This window comes from Dipodomys spectabilis, unplaced genomic scaffold (assembly GCF_019054845.1).
Source record: "Dipodomys spectabilis isolate Male_0828 unplaced genomic scaffold, ASM1905484v1 ptg000119l, whole genome shotgun sequence".
In the NCBI taxonomy this organism is placed as follows: Eukaryota; Metazoa; Chordata; class Mammalia; order Rodentia; family Heteromyidae; genus Dipodomys; species Dipodomys spectabilis.
This window is the reverse complement of record NW_024870796.1, coordinates 1236468-1258295: the sequence shown is the minus strand read 5'-3', so window position 1 is coordinate 1258295 and position 21828 is coordinate 1236468. Positions and strand designations below refer to the sequence as shown.

General features: G+C 50.9%; 2 protein-coding genes across 3 annotated transcripts; one reads left to right on the top strand and one right to left on the bottom strand.

Annotated features, from left to right (window-relative positions):
• Positions 1-871: 871 nt before the first annotated feature.
• Positions 872-8206, bottom strand: Grm6 (glutamate metabotropic receptor 6). The gene is made up of 10 exons (XM_042688832.1): positions 7703-8206; positions 6062-6278; positions 5680-5815; positions 4725-4879; positions 4265-4405; positions 3980-4180; positions 3363-3508; positions 2640-3263; positions 1194-1505; positions 872-1069 (listed from the first exon to the last, which is right to left on the bottom strand). Exons 1-10 carry the CDS (start codon positions 8204-8206, stop codon positions 872-874), a joined length of 2634 nt encoding a protein of 877 aa, XP_042544766.1.
• Positions 8207-15158: 6952 nt separating this feature from the next.
• Znf879 (zinc finger protein 879) lies at positions 15159-21773 on the top strand. 2 transcript variants are annotated; one of them, XM_042688928.1, is made up of 4 exons: positions 15159-15219; positions 17225-17290; positions 18229-18355; positions 20117-21773. In XM_042688928.1, the coding sequence occupies exons 2-4, from the start codon at positions 17258-17260 to the stop codon at positions 21532-21534; spliced, it is 1578 nt and encodes a 525-aa protein (XP_042544862.1). In that variant the 5' UTR covers positions 15159-15219; positions 17225-17257; the 3' UTR covers positions 21535-21773. The 2 variants fall into 2 exon arrangements, with proteins under 2 accessions (XP_042544862.1, XP_042544863.1); XM_042688929.1 differs by lacking the exons at positions 15159-15219; positions 17225-17290; positions 18229-18355 and adding an exon at positions 18706-18777.
• Positions 21774-21828: the final 55 nt, after the last annotated feature.

Genomic DNA, 21828 nt, shown 5'->3' with positions numbered 1-21828 from the left:
TTTGAGCCACAGCTCCACTTTGTTTTGCTTTTTTCTTTTTGGTGGTTAATTGGCGACAACAGTCTCCCAGGGACTTTCCTGCCTAATCTGACTTTGGACTGTGATCCTCAGATCTCAGCCTCCTGAGTACCTAGGATTACAGGTGTGAGCCATCAGCGGCTGGCTATAACAAATTTATTTCTGAAGCTGTTAAAGGATGGTGGGAAGATGTGCCTGTAATGGTGTATCACACTCATTTTATAAGGAGTCCTGCAGACTGGTAAATAGATAAAGAACCAAGAGAAAACCAAAAGTAAACTTTAGGAATTGATACATTTATTTAACAAGAATTCAGTGGGCAAAGTCAAAGGCAAGGTATATAATAACTTAGGGGAAATTTCCGAAGAGCAAAAGCATAGTAGATGTGACTAAGATATAGGAAACATCAAAAATCACAGTAGTGAGAAAACATAGGAATAATGTTAATATCCAAAAACCCTCCTGCATGGGTCTCAGCACATGGAGTGGAGGTAAAGATGTCATGAACAGGTAGGTAGGCCTCTCAGATGCACGCTTACTCAACTTCATCGTGATCTTTGAATTTCAGGGGATAAATTTAGTTCCTCTCTAGAAGCATAACCATTTGTACCAATCAGGTACAGGGTCCCATCTTCAGAGAGGACAGATGAGGCCAACACACACAGAAAACAGAGGCCAAGGGTGGAATCAGCTCTTGCTGACGACCAGCCTCCATGCTGGGCGTGGTCTTCATGGACCTCTTCCCTCTGGCTAGTCACTGTGGACCCAGACTCTCTATGGCTTCCACAGTAAATCAAAGGGGAAGACAAGAAATGTGGCCAGGGCACAAGCCATCCCACTCACAGCCACCCTGCTACTTGGGGCCTTCTTCATCCTCACCCTTGGGCTGGGCTGCCATGGTGGAGGTCTTCTTCAGGCTTCGCTTTCTCTTCTGCACATTCTGCTCTGGATGGAACAGGATGACGTAGGTTTTGGGCACGTAGAGCATTCCTAGGGACACCGATGCACTCAGGCTCAAGGACACCGTCAGTGTGGTGGTTTGGATATAGATCTAGACCATGGAGGAGAGACAAGGAGGGCCTCAGATCTGTTCTCTCTCTTCCTGCCTTCGTGATAACACAGACTGGAGCTGAATGGGAAAGGAGACTGTGAGATCTACCAGGGCCCTTGATTACCTTCTCTGCTGATTGGGCAGTGCCAAAGAAGATGGGCACAAATGCCAGCCAGATGATGCAGGTGGTGTACATGGTGAAGCCAATGGGCTTGGCCTCATTGAAGGTCTCAGGCACTCCACGGGCCTTGATGGCATATACAGTGCACGTGACCATGAGGAGGAGGCTGTAGCCCAGGCAGCCGATGAGGGATAGATCTGACATGTCACACTTGAGGACCCCCCTGGCCTGCTCCGGATCCACCGTCCGCTGTTCCTCATAGTCAATCACACTGTGTGGGGGCTGGGCTCCCAGCCACGCTATCACTCCCACCACCTGCAGGCATCAATGGCATGTCAGGGACCTGCCCTCCTCCAGGAACAAGCTATCCTTGCCTTCCACCTGGGGTTTAGGATTGCATGTCAGGGACCTGCCTTCCTCTGGGGACAAGCTATCCTTGCCTTCCACCTGGGGTTTAGGATTGCATGTCAGGGACCTGCCTTCCTCCGGGGACAAGCTATCCTTGCCTTCCACCTGGGGTTTAGGATTGCATGTCAGGGACCTGCCTTCCTCCGGGGACAAGCTATCCTTGCCTTCCACCTAGGGTTTAGGATTCCCCAGGAGGTTCCTGGCCTGCTGAGTGGGATGCTCAGGTCTGAGGGAGCCACTAGGAAAAGGAAGGATCAGGCTATCCTGTGCTACTGCAGGTGGAGAGAAGGGCTGCGTTGTATGGAGGTGTGTGATGGCCATAGCAGGGCTGGTGGGTGAGGGGCAACTTGACATCCTTGTTCTATATTCTAACCATTGCTAGTGCCATGTATTGAATGCCTTCAAGGTGTAGTGGCTGAAATGATGGTCTTATCACATGCCTTTCTTGGCCTTAGTTTCTTCCACTACAGAATGGAATCCCTCATAATCTGTTAAAAGGACATGGTGAAGCTGAGCCCTAGGGTATGGCTCATACCTGTCTGTATTCCTACTAACTCAGGGGGGCTGATTTCTGAAGATCATGGTTTAAAGCCAGCCCAGGGAGAAAAGTCCAAGAGACCATTGTCCTAAGTGAGTTATTCTCATTACTCAAGAGCACAGCTCTATCTCCTGTGGCATTTATTAATTTATTTATATTGTCATACGTGGGGCTTGAATTCTGGGTCTGGGCGCTGTCCCTCAGCTCTTCAGCTCAAGGCTAGCTCTCTACCACTTGAGCTACAGTGCCACTTCCAGTTTTCTGATGGTTTATTGGAGATAGGAGTCGCATGGACTTTCCTGTCTGGGCTGGCTTTGAACCATGATCCTCAGATCTCAGCCTCCTGAGTAGCTAGGATGACAGGCATGAGCCACCGGCACCCAACTTCTATTTATTTTTAACACAAGGCCCTAACCCAGAGTGCGTAACTAGTTTAAGCTTGAGGCCTAGATCCTCCATCACAGCCCTGCCCCACGCCAGCCCTGTCCCCTGGGGAGACGCACCTGCAGGGAGGTGAGGCTGAAGGTGATGACGAGCTGGGAGGTGGGGCTGATGAAGGGCGGTGGGGTGACGGAGCGCTTGCCTTGCTCAAAGATGCGATAGATACGGTTGGTCTTGGTGAGCAGGGCGGAGTAGCTGAGCGTGGTACCCAGGCCCAGGAAGAGTCTCCGGCCGGCACAGACGGCCGCCCCTGGCTCAGCCACCATGAGGAAGGTGATGGCGTAGATCAGGAAGATGCCAGTGAGCAGCACGTAGCTGAGCTCACGGCCCGAGGCGCGGACGATGGGGGTGTTGTTGTGCCGCACAAAGGTGGCCACCACCGTGGTGGTGGCCATGATGCCCAGCACGGCCAAGAGCAAGGGGGGCGCTGCCCAGGGAGAGGCCCAGGTGAGGCGGACCACAGGCGTGGGGCGACAGCCTGTGTGGTTGGGGGTGGGCCTCATGTCCCCGGGACAGGCCTCACAGGTGAACTCGTCCACCTGGAAGCGGTACCCATCACAGGCCTCGCAGTGCCAACAACAGGGCACGCCCTTCACCATCTTCTTCCGCTCCCCCGGCCCACAGGGAAGGCTGCATTGAGATGGGGGTACCTCGCGGGGGTCACCTGACCACTGTAAAGCTTCTACCTAGAACAGATGAAACATGGGCCGGTGATCATGCTGCCAGAGACAGATTCCAGCCCCCCCTCCCCAACCTGCACCCAGGGCTGGGTCTGAACCACTTACATCCAGTCTGAGCGCTTCTGCCCACTGGCCCACAGCCTGGTACCCGCCGCTGCTGGCGCTGCCATTGTTCGCCTGGTACTGGAAGATGTCGTAACGTCCAGGAGCATCTCCGTTCTCATTGAACATCACTGGAGTTCCTGCACTGCCTGCAGGGAGAGCCTGTCATCCTTAGCTGCCGGCCTCCTGGGCCTCGCAGGACAAAGGAAGATGAAGGAGCTCAGGAGAAGAGGCTCAGCATCACACCTCACACTTATTAGGATTGCCCAGTGCCGGAGGCTCACCCCCTGCCATCCTAGCTACTCAGGAGGCTGAAATCTGAGGATCACGGTTCAAAGCCAGCCCAGGCAGGAAAGTCTGTGAGATTATGTTGCAATTAACCACCAAAAAGCCACAAGTGGAGCAATGGCTCAAGAGTGCTAAGCTTGAACAACAACAAGCCTCAGGGACAGAGCCCAAGACTTGAGTTCAAGATCCAGGACCTATGCGCGCATGCGCACACCCTCACACACACAGCGAGACATAGGGACCAGAACTCAGGTCTCTGGAAGTCATTCTTCAGGGCCCTCTTTGCGATTCTATCTATCCGTTGTTGTCCTGGCTTCCCTTACTCCGCTCACCATTGAAGCGCACAGCTCGGATATACTGCAGCAGTGTCCGCCCGTCGGTGGGCTCCATTGCAGGGCACAGGCCTGTGTGGCCAGGGCACAGGGCCTGGTGCATGCTGTGCAGCGCATGGGCGATGGCGTACACAGCGTCGATCACAAACTGGACCTTTCCCTCTTGCTCGTAGGCAGAGTCCTGGCCGATGCGTTCCTCGCCTGTCCTAGGATGTATGGAGGAAGTGTGCCTGGCTCCCAGAGACCCCAAACCAGGCTTCCCACCTTCTCCCCGGCAGCTCTCACCTGTGCATTTGCGGGCCGAGTCATCTGACTGGCCGCCCGAGCTGGTTAGTTTGCAGTTAAAGTTTTCTTCCCAGAACTCAGCGAACCAAATGTTCCTGCGGTTGTTCTCCAGGGAGCGCGTCATGAAGTACTGGTCAAAGCCTGAGAGGGAGGAGGGGGGCAGACATCTGAGCCTACCATACTTCCAGGTGTGGTCCTGTGGCCAGGTTCTCTCCTGAATTCAAAGCCAGCTGGGAGATCCAGGGTAGAACTGGCTTCCTTTCAACAACTCAGAGAGCTCACTATTCAAAAAGCCTTTTACCCTTGCCCCTTCCATCCTGGTTAGAATATTCTAACCACAGTATCTCAGAATCCTAGAGTCTGGGATTCCTGGTTTGTGGCATCTAACATACAGATGTGGGGAGTGAGCGCCCTCTATCGGGCACTCTGGGGAGGACAACCAGGGATTTTGGACTCTCACCATCAATGGATGCTCTTTTGGGCAGGATGGTGATGGCCCCCAGGGCAGCGTCCTCTAGGCTCAGGATGGGTGAGATCTTGGATCCCCAGCTGTCTGAGCCAACCCACAGGAAGTGACCTGTCAGGTTGGCCTGGCGTGTGGCCTCCAGGACCCTCCTGGTAAGAACAGAACTGGGGGTGAGTGAAGACCTAGGATCCTCTCTGGCTTAGCCTTGGTCCATCCCTGTTCTTTATCCATCGGTCACAATTCACATCACTCACCAGATCCTTGTCAGTCAGGAGAAATGGAAGGGGTTTCTCTAATCCTCTGACCCCAGGCCTGTGCCCATGCTCTGTCCACTACAACCAACTTCACACTGGCCCCCAGAGGGCGCTATGGCTAGGATATGGTATGGCAAAGGTGGGGGGGGGGTGTTGGGACCTTAAGAGGTGGTGCCTACTGCAACATTATTGGGTCTCTGGGGCCTAGTCCTCACCCCAGGGAAGGCTAAGCAGTTCTGCAGGACCCTTGCCTGATTCCCTTTCAGTGATCCTGGCCCTGCCCCTCTCTCTGGCTTCCTGTCTCACCCTGTGGTCTCTCCCTCAGACACATACACCTGCCAGGATGACACCTGCTAAACTAGGATGCAGCCCACCGCCCTCCCCAGAACTCTTACGGTGCTGTTAGGACTTCTGACCTCCAAGACCATGAACTAAATATACCTCTTCTCCCTACAAGCTGTCCAGTGAACATGGACTACTTGTAGAGAACTCCTTGGGGTGAAAATCAAGGCCATTTAGAAGCCATCCCTTTCCCCAGATGTCTCCAGAAGAGCTGCCTCTGGGCCTGGGGCTGCGGCCTCCTGTTGATTCCTTCTGTGCTGAGTGTGAGGCTCGGCGAGGGCAGAGGAAAATGGAAGGGAGCGGGGGAGATGGCGGGAGCTCCCTGAGAAACACCAAAGTGATATCTGCCTCACCTGATGTCATCCTCATTGGCGAAGATGATGATGCCCCGGGCATTGGGCGTCTCCATGAGCCTCCGGATAACCTTGTCAAACTCTCCAGGCTTTGGTTCTCTGGGAATCTTGATGGACTGGGCGATACAGACGCCCCCTAGGTGTCAGGGTGCAAAAGTCAGCTGTCATCCCGCCCACCCTCCCCTCTCCCTCCCACTTGACCTCCACAGAGCCATTTAATCATCCGGGGACCTGGCTAATGGGGTCTGGAGAGCCACAGGCAGGGGCTGAGTCCTCTAAAGCAAAGGCACCTGCCCAGCTGGCAGACCACCAGCAACCCCTCAGCCCCTGGCCACACCCCTACAGGCTCCTTGATGCCTGGAACCCCCATCTTGCGGCTCACCAGCCTCACGGGAGATCTGCACAAAGGCCTCCACCCCGCTCTCGCCATAGTTGCCCTCCGAGGCCAGCGTGGACACATAATTCCACCCCAGTGCCCGCACAATGTCCACCATGGCCTGGGCTTGGTATGAGTCGGGTGGCACCACTCGGGAGAAGAAGTCGTAGCGTGTGGAGTCGCTGAGCTCTGGGGCCGTGGAGGCGTAGCTGATCTGGGGTATCTGGAGGCAGGAAGGACGGACAGCCAGGCTGGGAATGGACAGTCGGTCACCCAAAGGAGGGAGGGGCAGTGAGGGGAGGCTTGGGGGCCAGAGAGGATGGTGATGCAGAGGTGACCGGGGTAGGGGCCTCAGAGAGCGCTGTCCCACGCATGCACTGATGCGTATGGAAGGTTTAGGGGCTGGAGCCGTGTACAGCTGTGCAGGCTGTGTCTTAAACAAGAAGGAAGCCAAGGGGAAGCGAGGGCTGGAATTCAGCCTGTTACCAATCCAAGTGGTGGCATGCCCCGGAAAAAGAGGTGTCTTCTGAGGAAAGTATGCTCCCCAATTCCCACCCAAGGATGTGAGCAAACAACACGGGAACCCAAGAGGGGTCGCTGAGTGGAGGCTGCATCAGAGGGGACAGGCTCTTTGAAAACTGGCTTTTATCCATGTGCATTAGAGCTGTGAGCAGCAGGGATTAGAGCTGAGCCCTTGGTGCAGGGCATGCCGAGCTGGGCAAGGCTGGTAAAGGGGGAAGAGTGTGGTCTGAACCAGGTTGGAAGCAGAGGTACTCAGGAGGCACAGAGCAAAGGGAGATCAGGAAGGGGAAGCTCCGGGAAGAGGAGACTGGGGCTACTCTCAGGCTGTTTGATTTGGAAGAAAAAGATGGTGGAGTGTGGACGTGCTGTGGGAAAAGATGGAGAGAGGAGGAAAGAGAGAAGGAGGGAGAGACAGGGGTCCTGGGCTCCCAGTCACTTGTTCCCCTCAGCTCCAGTCCCCAGGAGGTCCCCTGAATGCACTTGACTCTGCGCTTTCTTCATGAATCTGGGTGGGGAGGAGAGACAGGCAGACAGACACCGGAGCACCAGGCAGGGCTGGGGACAGGGGAGGGGTGGGGACACACAGGATGGCAACTCAACGTCTCCAGTGTCATGGACGATGTGTGTGTGCCCCACATCCACAGTGCAAACGGGGGTAGCGGGGTTTGGAGATCAGCAGATAGATGCCAGAGGCCACAGATGTGGCCCAAACAGGCTGCTCACCAGACAACTCAAACTCTCGGGGTGCTAAGAGCAAAGCCCCCGCTCTCACAGACAGCTGGAGGGACAAAGGACTTGCCCAGGGCCGGGTGAAAGCTGTCCAGCAATCCTTAGGGGTGACCCCCCCCTTCCCCCCATGGCTCACATCTGTCACCCTAACGATCCAGAAGGCTGTGATCTGAGGATCATGGTTCGAAGCCAGCCCCCCCGGGGTGTGGGGAAGGGGGAAGAAAGCCCATGATACTCATCACCCAAAATAAACCCCCAGTAGTGGTGCTGTGGCTCAAGTGGAGGAGCGCCAGCCTTGAGTGGGCAAAGCTCAGGAACACGCGGCTCAGGTCCACGAGTTCAAACCCCGGGACGGGGACCCAACCCACCAACCAGACAGAAGGCCGAGACCCTCACCGCGAACAGGCGCAGCACGTTGGCCACCATGATGGACACGGAGCTGGCGGAGGCGCCCACCACGGCCACCACGCGCTCGGGGGGCGCGGCGCGCAGCGGCGGGGCGCCCCCGGGACAGCGCAGCCCGGCCTCGTCGCCGTCGCCGCGGCCCCGGATCAGCGCCTGCACGAAGCTCAGCGCCTGCTCCAGCGCGTGCGTGTCCCGCGAGCACGTGTCCAGCAGCCGCGCGCCCAGGCGCACGCCCGGCAGCAGCCGCGGGTCGGCGTTCACGCGGTCCAGCGCGTACAGCATGGCCTCCAGCCGGTGCACGCCCTGCTCCTTCTTCAGCGGCCCGCACGCCGCGCCCGCCGCGCCCCGCGCGTGCACCGGGAACAGCCCGCCCAGCGTCAGCCCGCCCGCCAGCCGCACCGAGCCCGCCGCGCGCGCCACGCCCGCCCGCGCCAGCCACGCCAGCAGCGCCAGCAGCGCGGCCCGCGAGTCCCCCGCGCCCCGGGGCCGCGCCATCCGCAGGGAAGGGGCGGGAGGAAGGGAGGGGGGCACCGAGGAGGAACGCTCCGAGCACCCGATCGCACCAGCCAGCCCACCCTCCACCTCACCCCCAAACCCCGACCCCGGGCTCCGGTCCTGGGAGGGGAGGGAGAGTTGGCTGAACCGGCCTCCCTGGGAGGTCACCTCGCGCGCTCTCCTACCCTACCCTCTTGCCCCCATCCCCACCCCCGATCGATGGCTGTCCTGCTCCCAGCCCGACACCCCTGGTCCTGTCCTTCCCGGGGGTGCGCCCCCAGCCACCGCTGCGCCTCTCGTCCTGTCCACCCGCGCCTGTGGCTGGGCCGCTCAGGACAAGCCTGTGACAGATGCCAGGGCTCCGAGCCAGAGAGGATTTAAGGATTCTGGAGAGAGCTGGGAGAGGGCAGACCTCCTCCTGAGCTTGGAGGGTGGAGGAATCCACACGCTCTCCCTCTCCGCCTCCTCCCTCCCCGCCCTGACTCCCTGGCCCACCCAGCCTGTCTCCCTGTGCCATCTCTGGCCTGTCTCTGTCTTATTTTTGTTTCTGAGTCTCTGTTTCTATGTCTCTGGTGTGATATCTCTCTTCTGGAGATCTCTCTCCCTCCCCCCCCCCCCCACCCAGTGTCTGTCTGTCCGTCTGTCCCCTTCCTTTCCCTTTCTCTTGGCCACAACCTCTTTTGACTTCAGCTGTCTGGCTAAGGGTCGGCCAGCACCCAGTCACAAACCATGCGTGCTGGGTAATGGGCAGATGGTGATTGAGGCTGGAAGAGGAGCTGAAGGACAGGAGGAAGGGCAGGGGTGGCAGGAGCAAACCACACCCCAGCAGACCCTTAACATCAGCAACGTTCAACAGACCTGCAGCAAAGTGACTTTTCCCACTAACTCCCATTGCCAGTGGGCAATCGGAACCTCAGGAACTGAATTACCATGCCCTAAGACACACTGCTGACCCCAGCAAGCGTCAAATTTGTGCCCAGAATGGTGGAAAACCACCAGTCCAAGCCACCTTTGGCTAGAGAGAGAAAACAAGGCTGGCTTACCCAGCAATTCCCACTCTTACTTCTGAGAAACCTCTAAGGAGTTGTCCCCTGGTCATTTATTCCTGATGTTCAGCCTGGTGGCTCATGTCTGTAACCCTAGAAGGCTAAGGTAAGAGAATGTTGGCCAAAACCAACCTGGGAAAAAAGCAAGATTATCTGGATGAAAAAAATAAATAGCTTAAAAAGTATACAGAAAAGCCGGGTATTGGTGGCTCATTGCTTATAGTCCTAGCTGCCCAGGAGGCTGAGATCTGAGGATCGTGGTTCAAAGCCAGCCTGGGCAGAAAAATCCATGAGACTTATCGCTAACAACCCACATAAAATAACTGGAAGTGGACCTGTGGCTCCAGTGGTAGAGAGCTAGTTTTCAGCGAAAGGAGGTCAGGGACAATGCCCAGACCCAGAATCCAAGCCCTAGATTTGGCACACACACACACACACACACACACACACACACACACACAGTGCAAGAAAGCTCAAGGCTCTGAATTCAAATTCTAACTCCTATAAACATTAAAATGAAAACCTAAAAGTTTTCTGAGTTCGGGTTTAAGCAGTAACCTGGAGCTGACTCACCAAGTGTGAGCCTCTCTGAACTTGCCTTTCTCCAAAGGTATCTTACCACCATCTCTGTCTGAAGATGAGATTAGGCTGTTTGGTGTGGAAGGCGCATAGGGTGTCTTGGAGACAGGTGGTGAGCTCTCAGCCGTGGCTTAGCCAGATCACGGAAGTAGGGCTGAGCTGGCTTGGCTTTTGCCTCCATTAAACAGGGTAGATTAGGGTGGCTGCGGGGATTTGGGTATAGCTGGCAGAGGGAACAAAGAGGAAACGTGTGGCTCCTACTACATTCAAGACCTCAGTATTCTTTGTCCCAGCAGCTTGTCAACCTCCTCTGTGGTGGAAGCCAGGAGCTGGGAGAGACAGCTTGGTTTCTACCATTTTACAGGCTGGGCAAGGTGAGGCCCTTGAGCGGGTACCAGGCCTGAGCGAGATGATGCCTGCAGAGAGCGCAGCGTCCACATCTGCCTTTGCTACAAAGAGGTTTCTGTTCAATTTGTCAGTGTGTGAGTAGAGTGCTTCTTCAGGTCACCCCCCCTCGGTTGTTTTCCCCCATTCCTGCAACTTAGGGCCACATCCTGATGTCCTATGGAATTAGAACTTTACTATAGGAATTTTTTAAGGGATGGGGGGGGGGTGTAATTCATCTATACCACCACCCTGCAAAGACTGTGAATTCTGTCTAGTGCTTTGACACAACAGTAATTGAGAACAAGGGTTATGGAGGCCCTAGGGAGGGGGCAGAGGGTACACAGCTCATCTTCACAGCTGCCAAAGACAAAGCACCATAGCACTGCAATGCTACAGCATTCACCTGGCAACAGAGATTTCAAAGATCGTGATCGTTCACATTAGCCCAATACGCTTAGAAATGGGACAACAGATTCACCAGAGGCAGATTGATTTATGTATTAAAATGCAGGTCTATTCCGAAATAACGCATACTGCCACTTTGCCCGTGGGTGACATCATATGAGTGGACAGGGCTATTTGCAAAAGGTAGAACTGGAAGTGATTTGATCTCATCAGTCTGAAGTAACAGCTGATCGTCTGTCAAATGCAGGAACATGCAATGTGAAGCCTGTTCATTTTTGTTAGATCAGTTGGCATGAGTTTTATTGTTTGAGATTGGTACTGGCTTGAAGACGATAGACAGACAAACATTTAGGCTCCTGGCTATCTTCATGGAAAGATCTCCACTATTTTGAAACAAAACTGCTTTAATGAAAACTACATACTTTGTGGTTTGGGTTGGTTTCGATGCCAGTACTGGGGCTTGAACTCAGGGCTTCAGCAATGTCCTTGAGCTTTTTTTTTGCAGGCAAGGCTGGAGCTCTACCACTTGAGCCACAGCTCCATTTCCATCTTTTTGGAGGTTCATTAGAGATAAGAATCTCACAGGCTTTCCTCTCTGGGTTGGCTTCAAACTCCCATCTCCAGACCTCAGTCTCCTAAGTAATTAGGATTACAGGTGTGATGCTTAGCCACAGACTCATTGATACATTTAATATTTTGATCTGCCTTTCCAGAGAGCACAGAGGCTTCAAGTATGAAAGACAGTTGTAAAGAACCCTTCATTAAATATCTGAGTGTCCTTAGTGGAGAGACACTGTTTCATGGTTTGTTACCTTGTTTGCTTATCAGTAAGAGATGAATGACAGCACAGTTCTATTTGAAATTAGAGAAATTAGTGTGGGAAAGGCCATCCACTCAGACTTGCGAGAGAAATCCATGTAGGACAGGCACCAGAGATGGTTTCTTTAAGGGCCGTCTCCCAGGAGCTTGGTGGCTGTCACATCTGTCCAGGTCCTACTCCACAGGACCTGTAGGGGTCCTCTTCTCTGGCAAAGGGAACTTTGCAAACGTGATTAAGGATTTGGGTATGGGAGGGATGATCCTGGATTATCCAGGTGGGCTCCATGCCACCAGAAAGATCTTTATAAATAAAAGATGCGAGCAGAGAGAGGTCAGAAGAGGCTTGGAAATGAACAAAGAAGCCCCCAGCCAAGGAAGTCAGCTCTAATACCCCCAGGGAGACAAGGAAAAGGATTAGTCCCTGAGCTTCCCCAGGAGTACTGTCTTGCTAACAACTTCACCTAGGCCTAAGGAAACTAATTTGAGACTTCTGGTTTCTAGAGTATAAAGAACAGAAATCTACATTGTTTGAATTATTGTTATAATTCGTTACACTGATTAGGATTGGATTGGATTGGATCTGGTTTGAGTGTCTGCCCCATACCCCCAGCCTCAAGTGTTGGAAGTGTGGTATCCAATGAGCATGTGAGAGGTGGTACGGTCTTTATAAGGTAGAGCCTAGCCTGATGCTTATAATCTTAGCTATTCAGGAGGCTGAGATCTAAGGATCATGGTCTGAAGCCAGCCTGAGCAGAAAAGTCTGTGAGACTTTTATCTCCAATGAACTAGTAAAAAAAAATCTAGAAGTGGAGCTGTGGCTCAAGTTATAGAGCAACAGTCTTGAATGAAAAATCTAAGGGACGGTGCCTAGATCCTGAGTTCAAGCCCAAGTACTGGCACAACACAGACACGCAGACACACAGACACAGACAGACAGACACACTTCACATATCAGAAGAGGCAATAACCCTCTACTGCCAGTTGGTTATGTACAAGGCTTGCATCATGGGTGGTATGGGGTAGAGAGCTGAATGAAGAGGAAGAGGAAGCTATAGGATGTTTATCAGGAAGAGAAGATGACAACTGGAGACTTCAGAGAAAGACAAATGGCACAAAAAACATCAAAGGGTGATGACAGGTGTTTGTGTTGGACAACAGAATACATATTCCTGAAAACTCTTCTGTTGTATAAAGGTACAAATGGAAAATAACTCTGAGGATAGAAAAGACTGACCTTGTAACCGACAACTCAAGTCAGGCAGATATGGAACCAGAACACTAATGAAAACCAAAATCTTAATAAGAAATAATAGCAGGGCCAGAAATGTAGCTCAGTAGTACAGCTACATTTGACTAACAAGCATGATGGGTTCAATCCCCAGCTTAACAAAAACAAAAGAACAAGGAACACAGTGTTTCTAGAGAAAGCAGTCATATCAAGCTGAGACTTAAGAGCTAAAGAATGTCCCACGCAATTCTATTTCCTCAATCCCTTCTGCTACCTTCTAGTTCTCATGCATTCAAATCCATTTACTTTGAGTGCAAAATATTACTGTGCTAGGAAAAAGATATCTAGAAACCTTATAAGGTTTAAAACATAGAACAAGAAAGAAAATTTACTGATTTGCCTAAAAAGCAAAGGTGCAGAAACCCTAGCCCAAAGTTGACAAACAGACATGCAAAAAAATGTCACAAGCATGTCTGGTTTGTCCCAGAAATGAACTTGAGCAGATTAATGACTTAGAAAAATCTATTAGTGTAATTCACTGCATTAACAGATTAAAGGGAAAAATATGATTATCCAAATGGATGCAGAAAATTTTTTTGATAACATCTAATGTTCATTCATGATTTGAAAAGTTTAGCAATCTAGGGATTTTTTTTTTTTTAGTTTGCTAAAATTATCTACTAAAAGCCCACAGAAAACATTGTAAGTGATGAGTCTCATAAAGTATTTCCTTCAAAAACCAGATCAAGATAAAAACTGAAATTATCCCTTGGATAAAGGCATTTCTCCAGAATTATTTATTGACAACTTGCTTTTTCTTTATGATTTGCAATGTCAGTTTCTCATAAATGGTCACATATTGCTTAATGACAGGGATATAATTGAAAGAAGCATTGTGAGAGAATTTCATTCTTTAAAAAAAAAATTTGTATTCTAGTACTGGAGCTAAAACTCAGGGCTTAGGCAATGTCCCTTAACTTTTTTTGCACAAAGTTGGCATTCTACCATCTGGGCTACCCTTCCACTTCCATCTTTTTTGTTGTTGTTGTTGTTCATAGGGCTTGAACTTGGGCCCTAAGCACTGTCCTGAGCTCTTTTGCTCAAGGCTAGTGCTCTACCATTTTGAGCCACAGACTACTTTCAGTTTTTGAGTGGATAATTGGGGATAAGAGTCTTACAGGGACTTTTCTGTCTGGGCTAGCTTCAAATGTGATCCTCAGATCTTAGCCTCCTGAGCAGCTAGGGTTATAGGTGTGAGCACCAGCACCCAGCTCACTTCCATCTTTTTGGTGTTTAGTTGGAGATAAGAGTCACGGACTTTGCTGCAGGGTCTGGCTTCAAACTTTGATCCTTAGATCTCAGCCTCCTGAGTAGTTAGGATTACAGGCTTTGTGTAAATATCAGAGTGGACTTACCTGCACCTAGAGGTTTGCTTGTTCTGTATCCTCATCAACACTGTGTTATATTGTTAATATAAAGGTGATGTGGTATAGAAGGCTTACAGTTACATAAGTCAGGTAATGAGTACATTGCTTTTTAGACAGTGTTGCTCTGCTGTGGGGTGTTTTAAAACTATTATAATAGTCATACTAATTAGTGCAAAGTGTTCTATATCTCAATGTGGTTTTGATTTATAGTTCCACAATAACTAATGTATGCAGTTTTATTTCCTCAATGTAAAGTGGCCTATTTCATCCAAATTAAATTTACTTTGAAATAATGTTTGTTTTTTTATTTTAGCATAACTCTAGATTTCTTTTTTCATAGGATTTACCTAACATACATTAGTCAAACCTGTATTTTCTACCTTCTAGTGACCTTTGGATTCACATCTGTCAGGGCCTGGGCACTGTCCCTGAGCTTCTTTTGCTCAAGGCTAGCACTCTATCACTTGAGCTACAGAACCACTTCTGGTTTTTTCTGTGTATGTGGTACTGAGGTATGGAACCCAGGGCTTCATGCATGCTAGGCAAGCACTCTACCACTAGGCAACATTCCCAGCTGCAAAACAATTTTTATATAAAAAGTTGGTAAGTAGATTCTAGTAGTTTAGAATAAGCAATGAGTAGCTAGTTTTCCATATTCTTAAATACATACTCATCTTACCCTCTTTAATATTATTGCCATTATAATTATGAATAAAGTGCACGAAAGTACTGGGCGTCTGAAGACTTTCAGCTGTCTGACACCAGCCTGAACGCGTTCCCTTCTTGGACACCGTAGAGTAGTGTCGCTAGGCCAACTGGGAAATGTAGTCCAAGGGCGCCAGTGCTGCTGTGCGCGCAGAGAAGCCTGCGGACTCCCTGAGGAGCATGCGCAGTTGTTCGGGGAGGCTTGGCGGTGCAGCGGGTCCCTGCACTGTGCGTTCTGTTTGCTGCTGGTAAAGGGGCACAGCGTGGAGTGCCCGCGTGCGCGGAGAGAAAGTACAGACTGTTGGCCAAGGCGAGGGCGGCGACGGTGCGGGTGGCTCCGGGGTGCGGGACCGGGGGTTGACCGCGGCGCGGGCCCTCGCGGAGCTCCGGGCTCGGGGCGCGACGCGGCCTCGACAGGTGAGCAGGGACGGAAGGGGGCGTGGTCAGAGGAGGGGCGTGGTCTGCGACAGGGCGTGGCCGGGAAGATGCTGCGGCGAAACCCTGGGGGACAAATAGACCCAGAGAAGAGACTACAGGTGTCCTCACCCGTGCCCTGTTTAGGGGCTCATGAGTCCTGGGGAGGTTCCCAACACTTTGCATTGGTGAGTTTAGCCGTCCCCCCTCTGGAATTGTAACTTTGTTTTCTGATTATGGTTTTTTTTTTGGGGGGGGGGAACACTTTTTCTGGACACTATTTTACTACACTGAATCCTAGTGTTAGGTAACTGCTTGTTTTGTTTTTGTTCTTTCTCCGAAACTGTGTCTGCTGGCTGTGACCTCCCCTTTCTCTGAGTGGTTAATTTTTTTTAAATTTTTTTATTGTGAAAATACCGTGCAGAGGGGTTACAATTACATGAGCAAGGTAATGAGTGCATTTCCTATCAAGCATTGTTGCCTCCTCCTTTGTTTCCCCTTCCCATCCCTTCCCATCTCCCCCCTCCCCACTTCCGTGCCAAAGTTGTAAAGTTCGTTTTTCAACATAACGTCTTGTACATCTCATTGTTGCAATGGGTCCACCTGTATCCCTATTTAAATGATTTGTTTTTTTCCCTTTCCCTCCACAAATTATACCAACATCAAATACAGTGAAAACAGGGGTAATACCGTAGGGAGGGACATACAAAGCAACAAAGAAATCATCTTATAAATGTTAGAAACAATAGCAAGAAAGAAAAAACATTAGAGGCCTTATTTTGGGGTTCATTTCACCTAACATCAACTTATCTGACCGTTTCTGCTTATCTCAGATATATACTAGTTATTGCAAATAAGGTAAACCATGGGACCTATGTTTCTTTGGGCCTGTCTTACTTTACTTAATATAATTTTTTCCAAATCTTTCCATTTCTTAACAAATGGGGCAATGTTATTCTTTCTGATGGAGGCATAGAATTCTATTGTGTCTATATACCACATTTTCTTGATCCATTCATCTACTGAGGGGCAACTGGGTTGGTTCCATATCTTAGCTATGGTAAATAATGCTGCAATAAACATTATTGTGCTGGTGTTTAATTTTTGTATTATTGAGAGGAGCACCTCCTGTAGATTGTACTCTGCCTTTGAGCCTTTGCTCTGTATTTGAAATTGATTTCTACCCACTGATACGGTTCTACTTCAGCTTCTGGAGTGGGCTTCATGCCACATTTAAGCAGCTTTTCTTTTTGATGCAAGAAGCAAAAGTTTCAAGAGGAAGAGTGGATAGGGCTGAATTTTATTAGCTGTTTCTGAGAAATATATCCATTCTTCAAATGCCTTTTTTTTTTGGTGGGTATGTGTGGTACTGAAGTTTGAACTCAAAGCCTTGATCTTGCTAGGTAGGCATTCTACCACTTGAACCATGCCTCCAGCCTCCAATGCTGTTTTTACCTCCACCAGTATGCAAGGGCAGATGTGTAGTTAGTTACACCTTTTCACTTTAATTAACACCTATGAACTGTGTGTCAGCCATGTGTATGGCTGTATTTTTTACTTGGTTAGTGAACATTGGATGATTTCTGAAAACTTTTGTGCCTGTACTGGCACTCTACCACTTGAGCCACAGTTCTGCTTTGGGTTCTTGATGGGTTATTTGGAGTTAACAGTCTCCTGGCTGGCTTCCAAGATCTCCAAATCTCAGTCTCCTGAGTAGCTAGGATTACAGATGTGAGCCACCGGTATTGGGCCATCACGTGGTTTTTATCCCTTTAGTTTGCCTCATCTTTACAAACAGTCATTGGCTGAATTGTAGAGGGCCAAGTGACTGGACCAGATTGTCCATATGTGGCTTTGGTGGTGGTGCCCAGGCCCCCTCTGGTTTAATATTGCCTCGACTGTGCAGGTATCCTGAGGGAGGGTTGTATAACCCTGCTTGGGCTTAGTGATGGCAAGGTGAGGGCTGGATAACCATACCTCACTCACTACTTCTTTTCTCTATACTCAGTGTGTTCTCTGAGATCAGGAAACGAAGAGAGAAATGGCCAGGAGGTTGCTACCCACTCAGGCTCAGGTGAGTGAAGGCAGCTTCCTATACAGCACATCCAGATGAGAAGTTTCTCTATACATACATAATGTATATAATGTATAATGTATGTCTTTCACAGATATATAACTATATATAAGAATCTAGCTTGTCAAATGACTCCAAGATGTTATACATAATAATTCATAATTATATATCTCTATATAAGTATATATATATATCTATATGAGTATAGAGATATATATATATCTCTATATGAGTATAGAGATACATATTCTTAATAAGTGCCCACTGGTTCAGAGTGGTGATTGCAATTCAGTGAGGTTGCAGAGAAAGAGAAACAAAGCCGTGGGGTAGAGAGGGGAAACCTTTCTGCAGCTGTCTCCTGAGAAAGTCATACCTGGTCATACTCAGTGTTTCTTATTGTAAATGTCAGTTCCTCTTTCCTGGGGCTCAGAGATAGCTCAAGGTGATGACAGAATTAGGACCTCCCGAAGTAGAAGGAGTCTCTTTCTAAAATCTGATTTGTATGTCATCAATAAAGCAAGTCTGGACCAGGGGATTGCATATTTCCAGGTTTCTGGATTGAGTGTGGTGGTACATGCCTGTAATCCCAGTTAGGACAGGAAAACTGGGGGACTAGGATGTAGTTTGAAGTGAGCCTATGCAAAATTAGTGAGACCCTGTCTCTAAAGCAAAATACAAAGTTGCTGGGGGCATGGCTCAATAGGTAGAGCACTTAACCTAACCTGCTATAGAGCCCTGGCTGCCGTCCCCAGGTTTCGTTTTGTGTACTTCCTGGTTGGCTGCTGTGTGCTTTCTGGGGACATGGTGGCACTCACAGGGGGCACGTGATACCTGCATGTCAGCAGAGGAGTCCCAGTCCAGAAACACTCACCTGACCTGAAATCCCCACAGCCCTGGGTGGTGCTGGAGCTGGTTCTCAGGGGTGGGTGCTGTTTCAGGAGTTGGTGACCTTCTGGGACGTGGCCGTGCTCTTCAGCCAGGACGAGTGGTCGCACCTGGATGCTGCCCAGAGACGCTTGTACCGGGAGGTGATGCTGGAGACCCACAGCCACCTGGTCTCACTGGGTGAGCAGCCCTCCTCTATGGGAGCCGGTGGACTGGCCAGGGGGACATTTTGGGGGGAGGGTAACCAGAGGTCTAGATGTGGTCCATTTGAGGAAGGGCTTCCTTGCCCAGAGTTCTGTGCCCTCCTGCAATGAGAGGAGGGCACATAGCCAGGACCCCAACTTTCATCTTGAGACCCCTACCTCCTGGTGTCCCTGAGGAGCCCAATTTTAAGCCCCTCTGACAAACCCCCTCCTCCTCTGCACTGTCCCCTGCACTGCCCCAGCACCAGGGACTCGAGGCTGGACCTCTGCCATGGCCGCTCACGTCTTCTTGTTCACCACAGGGATTCTGTTTTTCTAAGCCAAAGGTCATCTCCCAGTTAGAGTGAGCCAAAGACCCCCATACAGTAGGAAATGGGGCGCCTCAAGGCGCATGTCTAGGTGAGTGGCAGGGAGCCTGGGCTATGGGCCTGGGGAGGGAGGCCACGTGGGACACACAGGCCAGGGGGAAGTGCGCATGCGCTCTCCACAGTTCTGCGCACTTTCCAGGCAGGTTCAGAGGAATGGGGACCCTGCCGGCCTGGAGTGCACTTGGGTCTGGAGTGCAGAATGTGTACCAACCACAGGGGGCCAGGTGGAAATGAGCATCGCTGTGCACCTGCACCCACTTCTACTGCATCGATGCGCTAACTAAAGCCACACTAGACCATGGACAGCCGCTTCCTGCCCTGTCTGAACTGTTCTTTCTCACTGCAATTGTCTTATTTATTTTCTGGTCCTGGGGCCTGAATTCTGGGCCTGGGCGCTGTCCCTGAGCTCTTCAGCTCAGGGCGCAAGACCTAACACTTGAGCCACAGCGCCACTTCTGGTTTTCTGGTGGTTAACTGGAGATAAGAGTCTTATGGACTTTCCTGCCTGGGCTGGCTTTGAATCATGATCCTCAGATCTCAGCCTCCTGAGTAGCTAAGATTACAGGCATGAGCCACTGGTGCCCGGCTTATTTAAAAAATTTTAAATTATTATTATAAAGGTGATGTACAGAGGGGTTACAGTGACATGTCAGATAAAGAGTACATTTCTTTTGGGGCAATGTCACCCTGCAATTGTCTTTATATCAGCATTTCTCCTGTGCCTTGTTCCTATGTAGATTTAATCGTTTGACTTCATTGTTTTCCACCACCCCATGTAAAACACCAGCATAGTTAGTTACCCCTAACTGATATTGTCTTGTGTTCCCATCAGCCCGTAGCTCTTCTTGGCTGGTTTGGTTACATATAACCTTTGTCCATATGAGCTTTGGCCTTTGGCGTGTTCCTTTATCTGTTTTAGTAACTCCTGGAGCCTTGACCTTTCGCATGGAGCAGGTGGGCACCGAGTCAGTTCTGAGCAGGTGTTCATCATGGCTTATTGTATGGCACTCTGATGAGTCTCAGTTTCCAAGGGCAGCAACCCCTTCACGTCTTATTTGAACCCTTCTGCAATCCTCCCTTGGCAATTATGAGTGCTCTGGCTCATCTGGAAGATAAGCTTGTCCTCAGAGATGACTTAATGCTGATGACCTGGGCTTCATTGCTCCACTAAGCCCAGCCCCTCGTCCTGCAGGAGCATCTTTCTGAGTCCTCAGTTTGCCTGCCCATCGGTTGCCTTGAGCTTTCCCCACCCCCAGCTTCCTGCTTCTTTCCCCTCTTCCTGTTCCCTTCCTTTCCTAAGATTTCAAGGCTGGCTTTTTGTTCGCTCTCTTTAGGTCTGTTGATGTCACGGTCTGTTTTGTTTGTTTTAGGATGGGAGAGTTTGTTTGAAACCACAGTTTCCAAAGAAGAGAATGAGAAAGGCTTGGACAAACTCATGGCCGACAGTCCTTCTGACTTCAGGTTGGGAAAAACCTGCACGAACGGGGATAAGTCAGGGATGCAGCGAGACAAAGAGAACCCCGTTTTCAGCAAAAAAGACCCCGTGAAAGCGAGGAGCTTTAGAGATACAGAACTTGGGAAACCTTTTGGTCCCCAGTCATCATTGATTAGAAAACCTAGAATCATGCCCAGAGGAAGAAAACCGGGTTCCCGGCGCTACTCCGTTCTGTTGGAACACGTGGGAGTGGACGCAGTGCGCAGGCGTTATAAATGTGACCTGTGTGGGAAAATCTTCGTGCACAGCTCTTCTCTGAGCAAACACCAGCGGACCCACAGCGGAGAGAAGCTGTACTCGTGCAAGGAGTGCAGGAAGGCCTTCAGCCAGAGCTCGTCCCTCACGCAGCACCTGCGGGTGCACACTGGCGAGAAGCCATACATCTGCCGCGACTGCGGGAAGGCCTTCAGCTTCACCACGTCGCTCATCGGGCACCGGAGGATGCACACCGGGGAGAGGCCCTACCGCTGCAAGGAGTGTGGCAAGGCGTTCCGAGGCAGCTCCTCCCTCCACAACCACCGGCGCATCCACACCGGAGAGAGGCCCTACAAGTGTCACGAGTGTGGGAGAGCCTTCGGCCAGTGCTCATCCCTCATCCAGCATCACCGGATTCACACCGGGGAGAGACCGTACGAGTGCAGCCAGTGCGGGAAGGCCTTCACCTCCGTGTCCCGGCTCAGCCGACACCATCGGATCCACACTGGAGAGAAGCCCTTCCACTGCGGCGAGTGCGGCAAGGTGTTCAGCTACCACTCGGCCCTCATTATCCATCGGCGAATTCACACTGGCGAGAAGCCGTACGCGTGCAAAGACTGTGGGAAAGCCTTCAGCCAGAGCTCAGCGCTCATCCAACATCAGAGAATCCACACGGGGGAGAAGCCCTACAAATGCGACGAGTGTGGAAAGGCCTTCTCCTGGGTCTCCAGGCTCAATATCCATCACAGGATTCACACGGGGGAGAAGCCGTATCACTGTAAGGACTGCGGGAAAGCTTTCAGCTCCCACTCCGCGGTGAACAGCCACCGCAAAACCCACAGCGGCGAGAAACCCTATAAATGCAACGACTGTGAAAAGGGCTTCAAGCAAAGCTCAGCCCTCGTCCAGCACCAGCGCATCCATACCGGAGAGAAACCGTTCAGCTGCCAAGTGTGTGGGAAAGCTTTCAGGCAGAGTTCCTCCCTCATGACCCACACGAGGATTCACACGGGAGAAAAGCCTTACAAGTGCGGCGAGTGTGGGAAGGCATTCAGTCAGAGCTCCTCTCTCACTAACCATCAGAGGACTCATAATTGAGGAGACCATAGCCACACGTGTGGGAGAGCTTCCAGACGCCTGGAACTATCACAGAGATCGGGCTGGAGAGAAAGAGGACAGTTCTCTGAAGTTAGATTCATCACGCATCTCCCCATCCAGGCCAACTTTGGGTATATCAGGCTAGCTTTGGTAAAACACTTCTTTAGAGTTTTGGTGGTTGTCTTTTATACATATATATTATCAGTACTGGGGCTTGAACTCAGGGCCTCATACACTTGTTTGGCTTTTCTGCTCAAGGCTGGTGCTCTTATCACTTGAGCCACAGCTTCACTT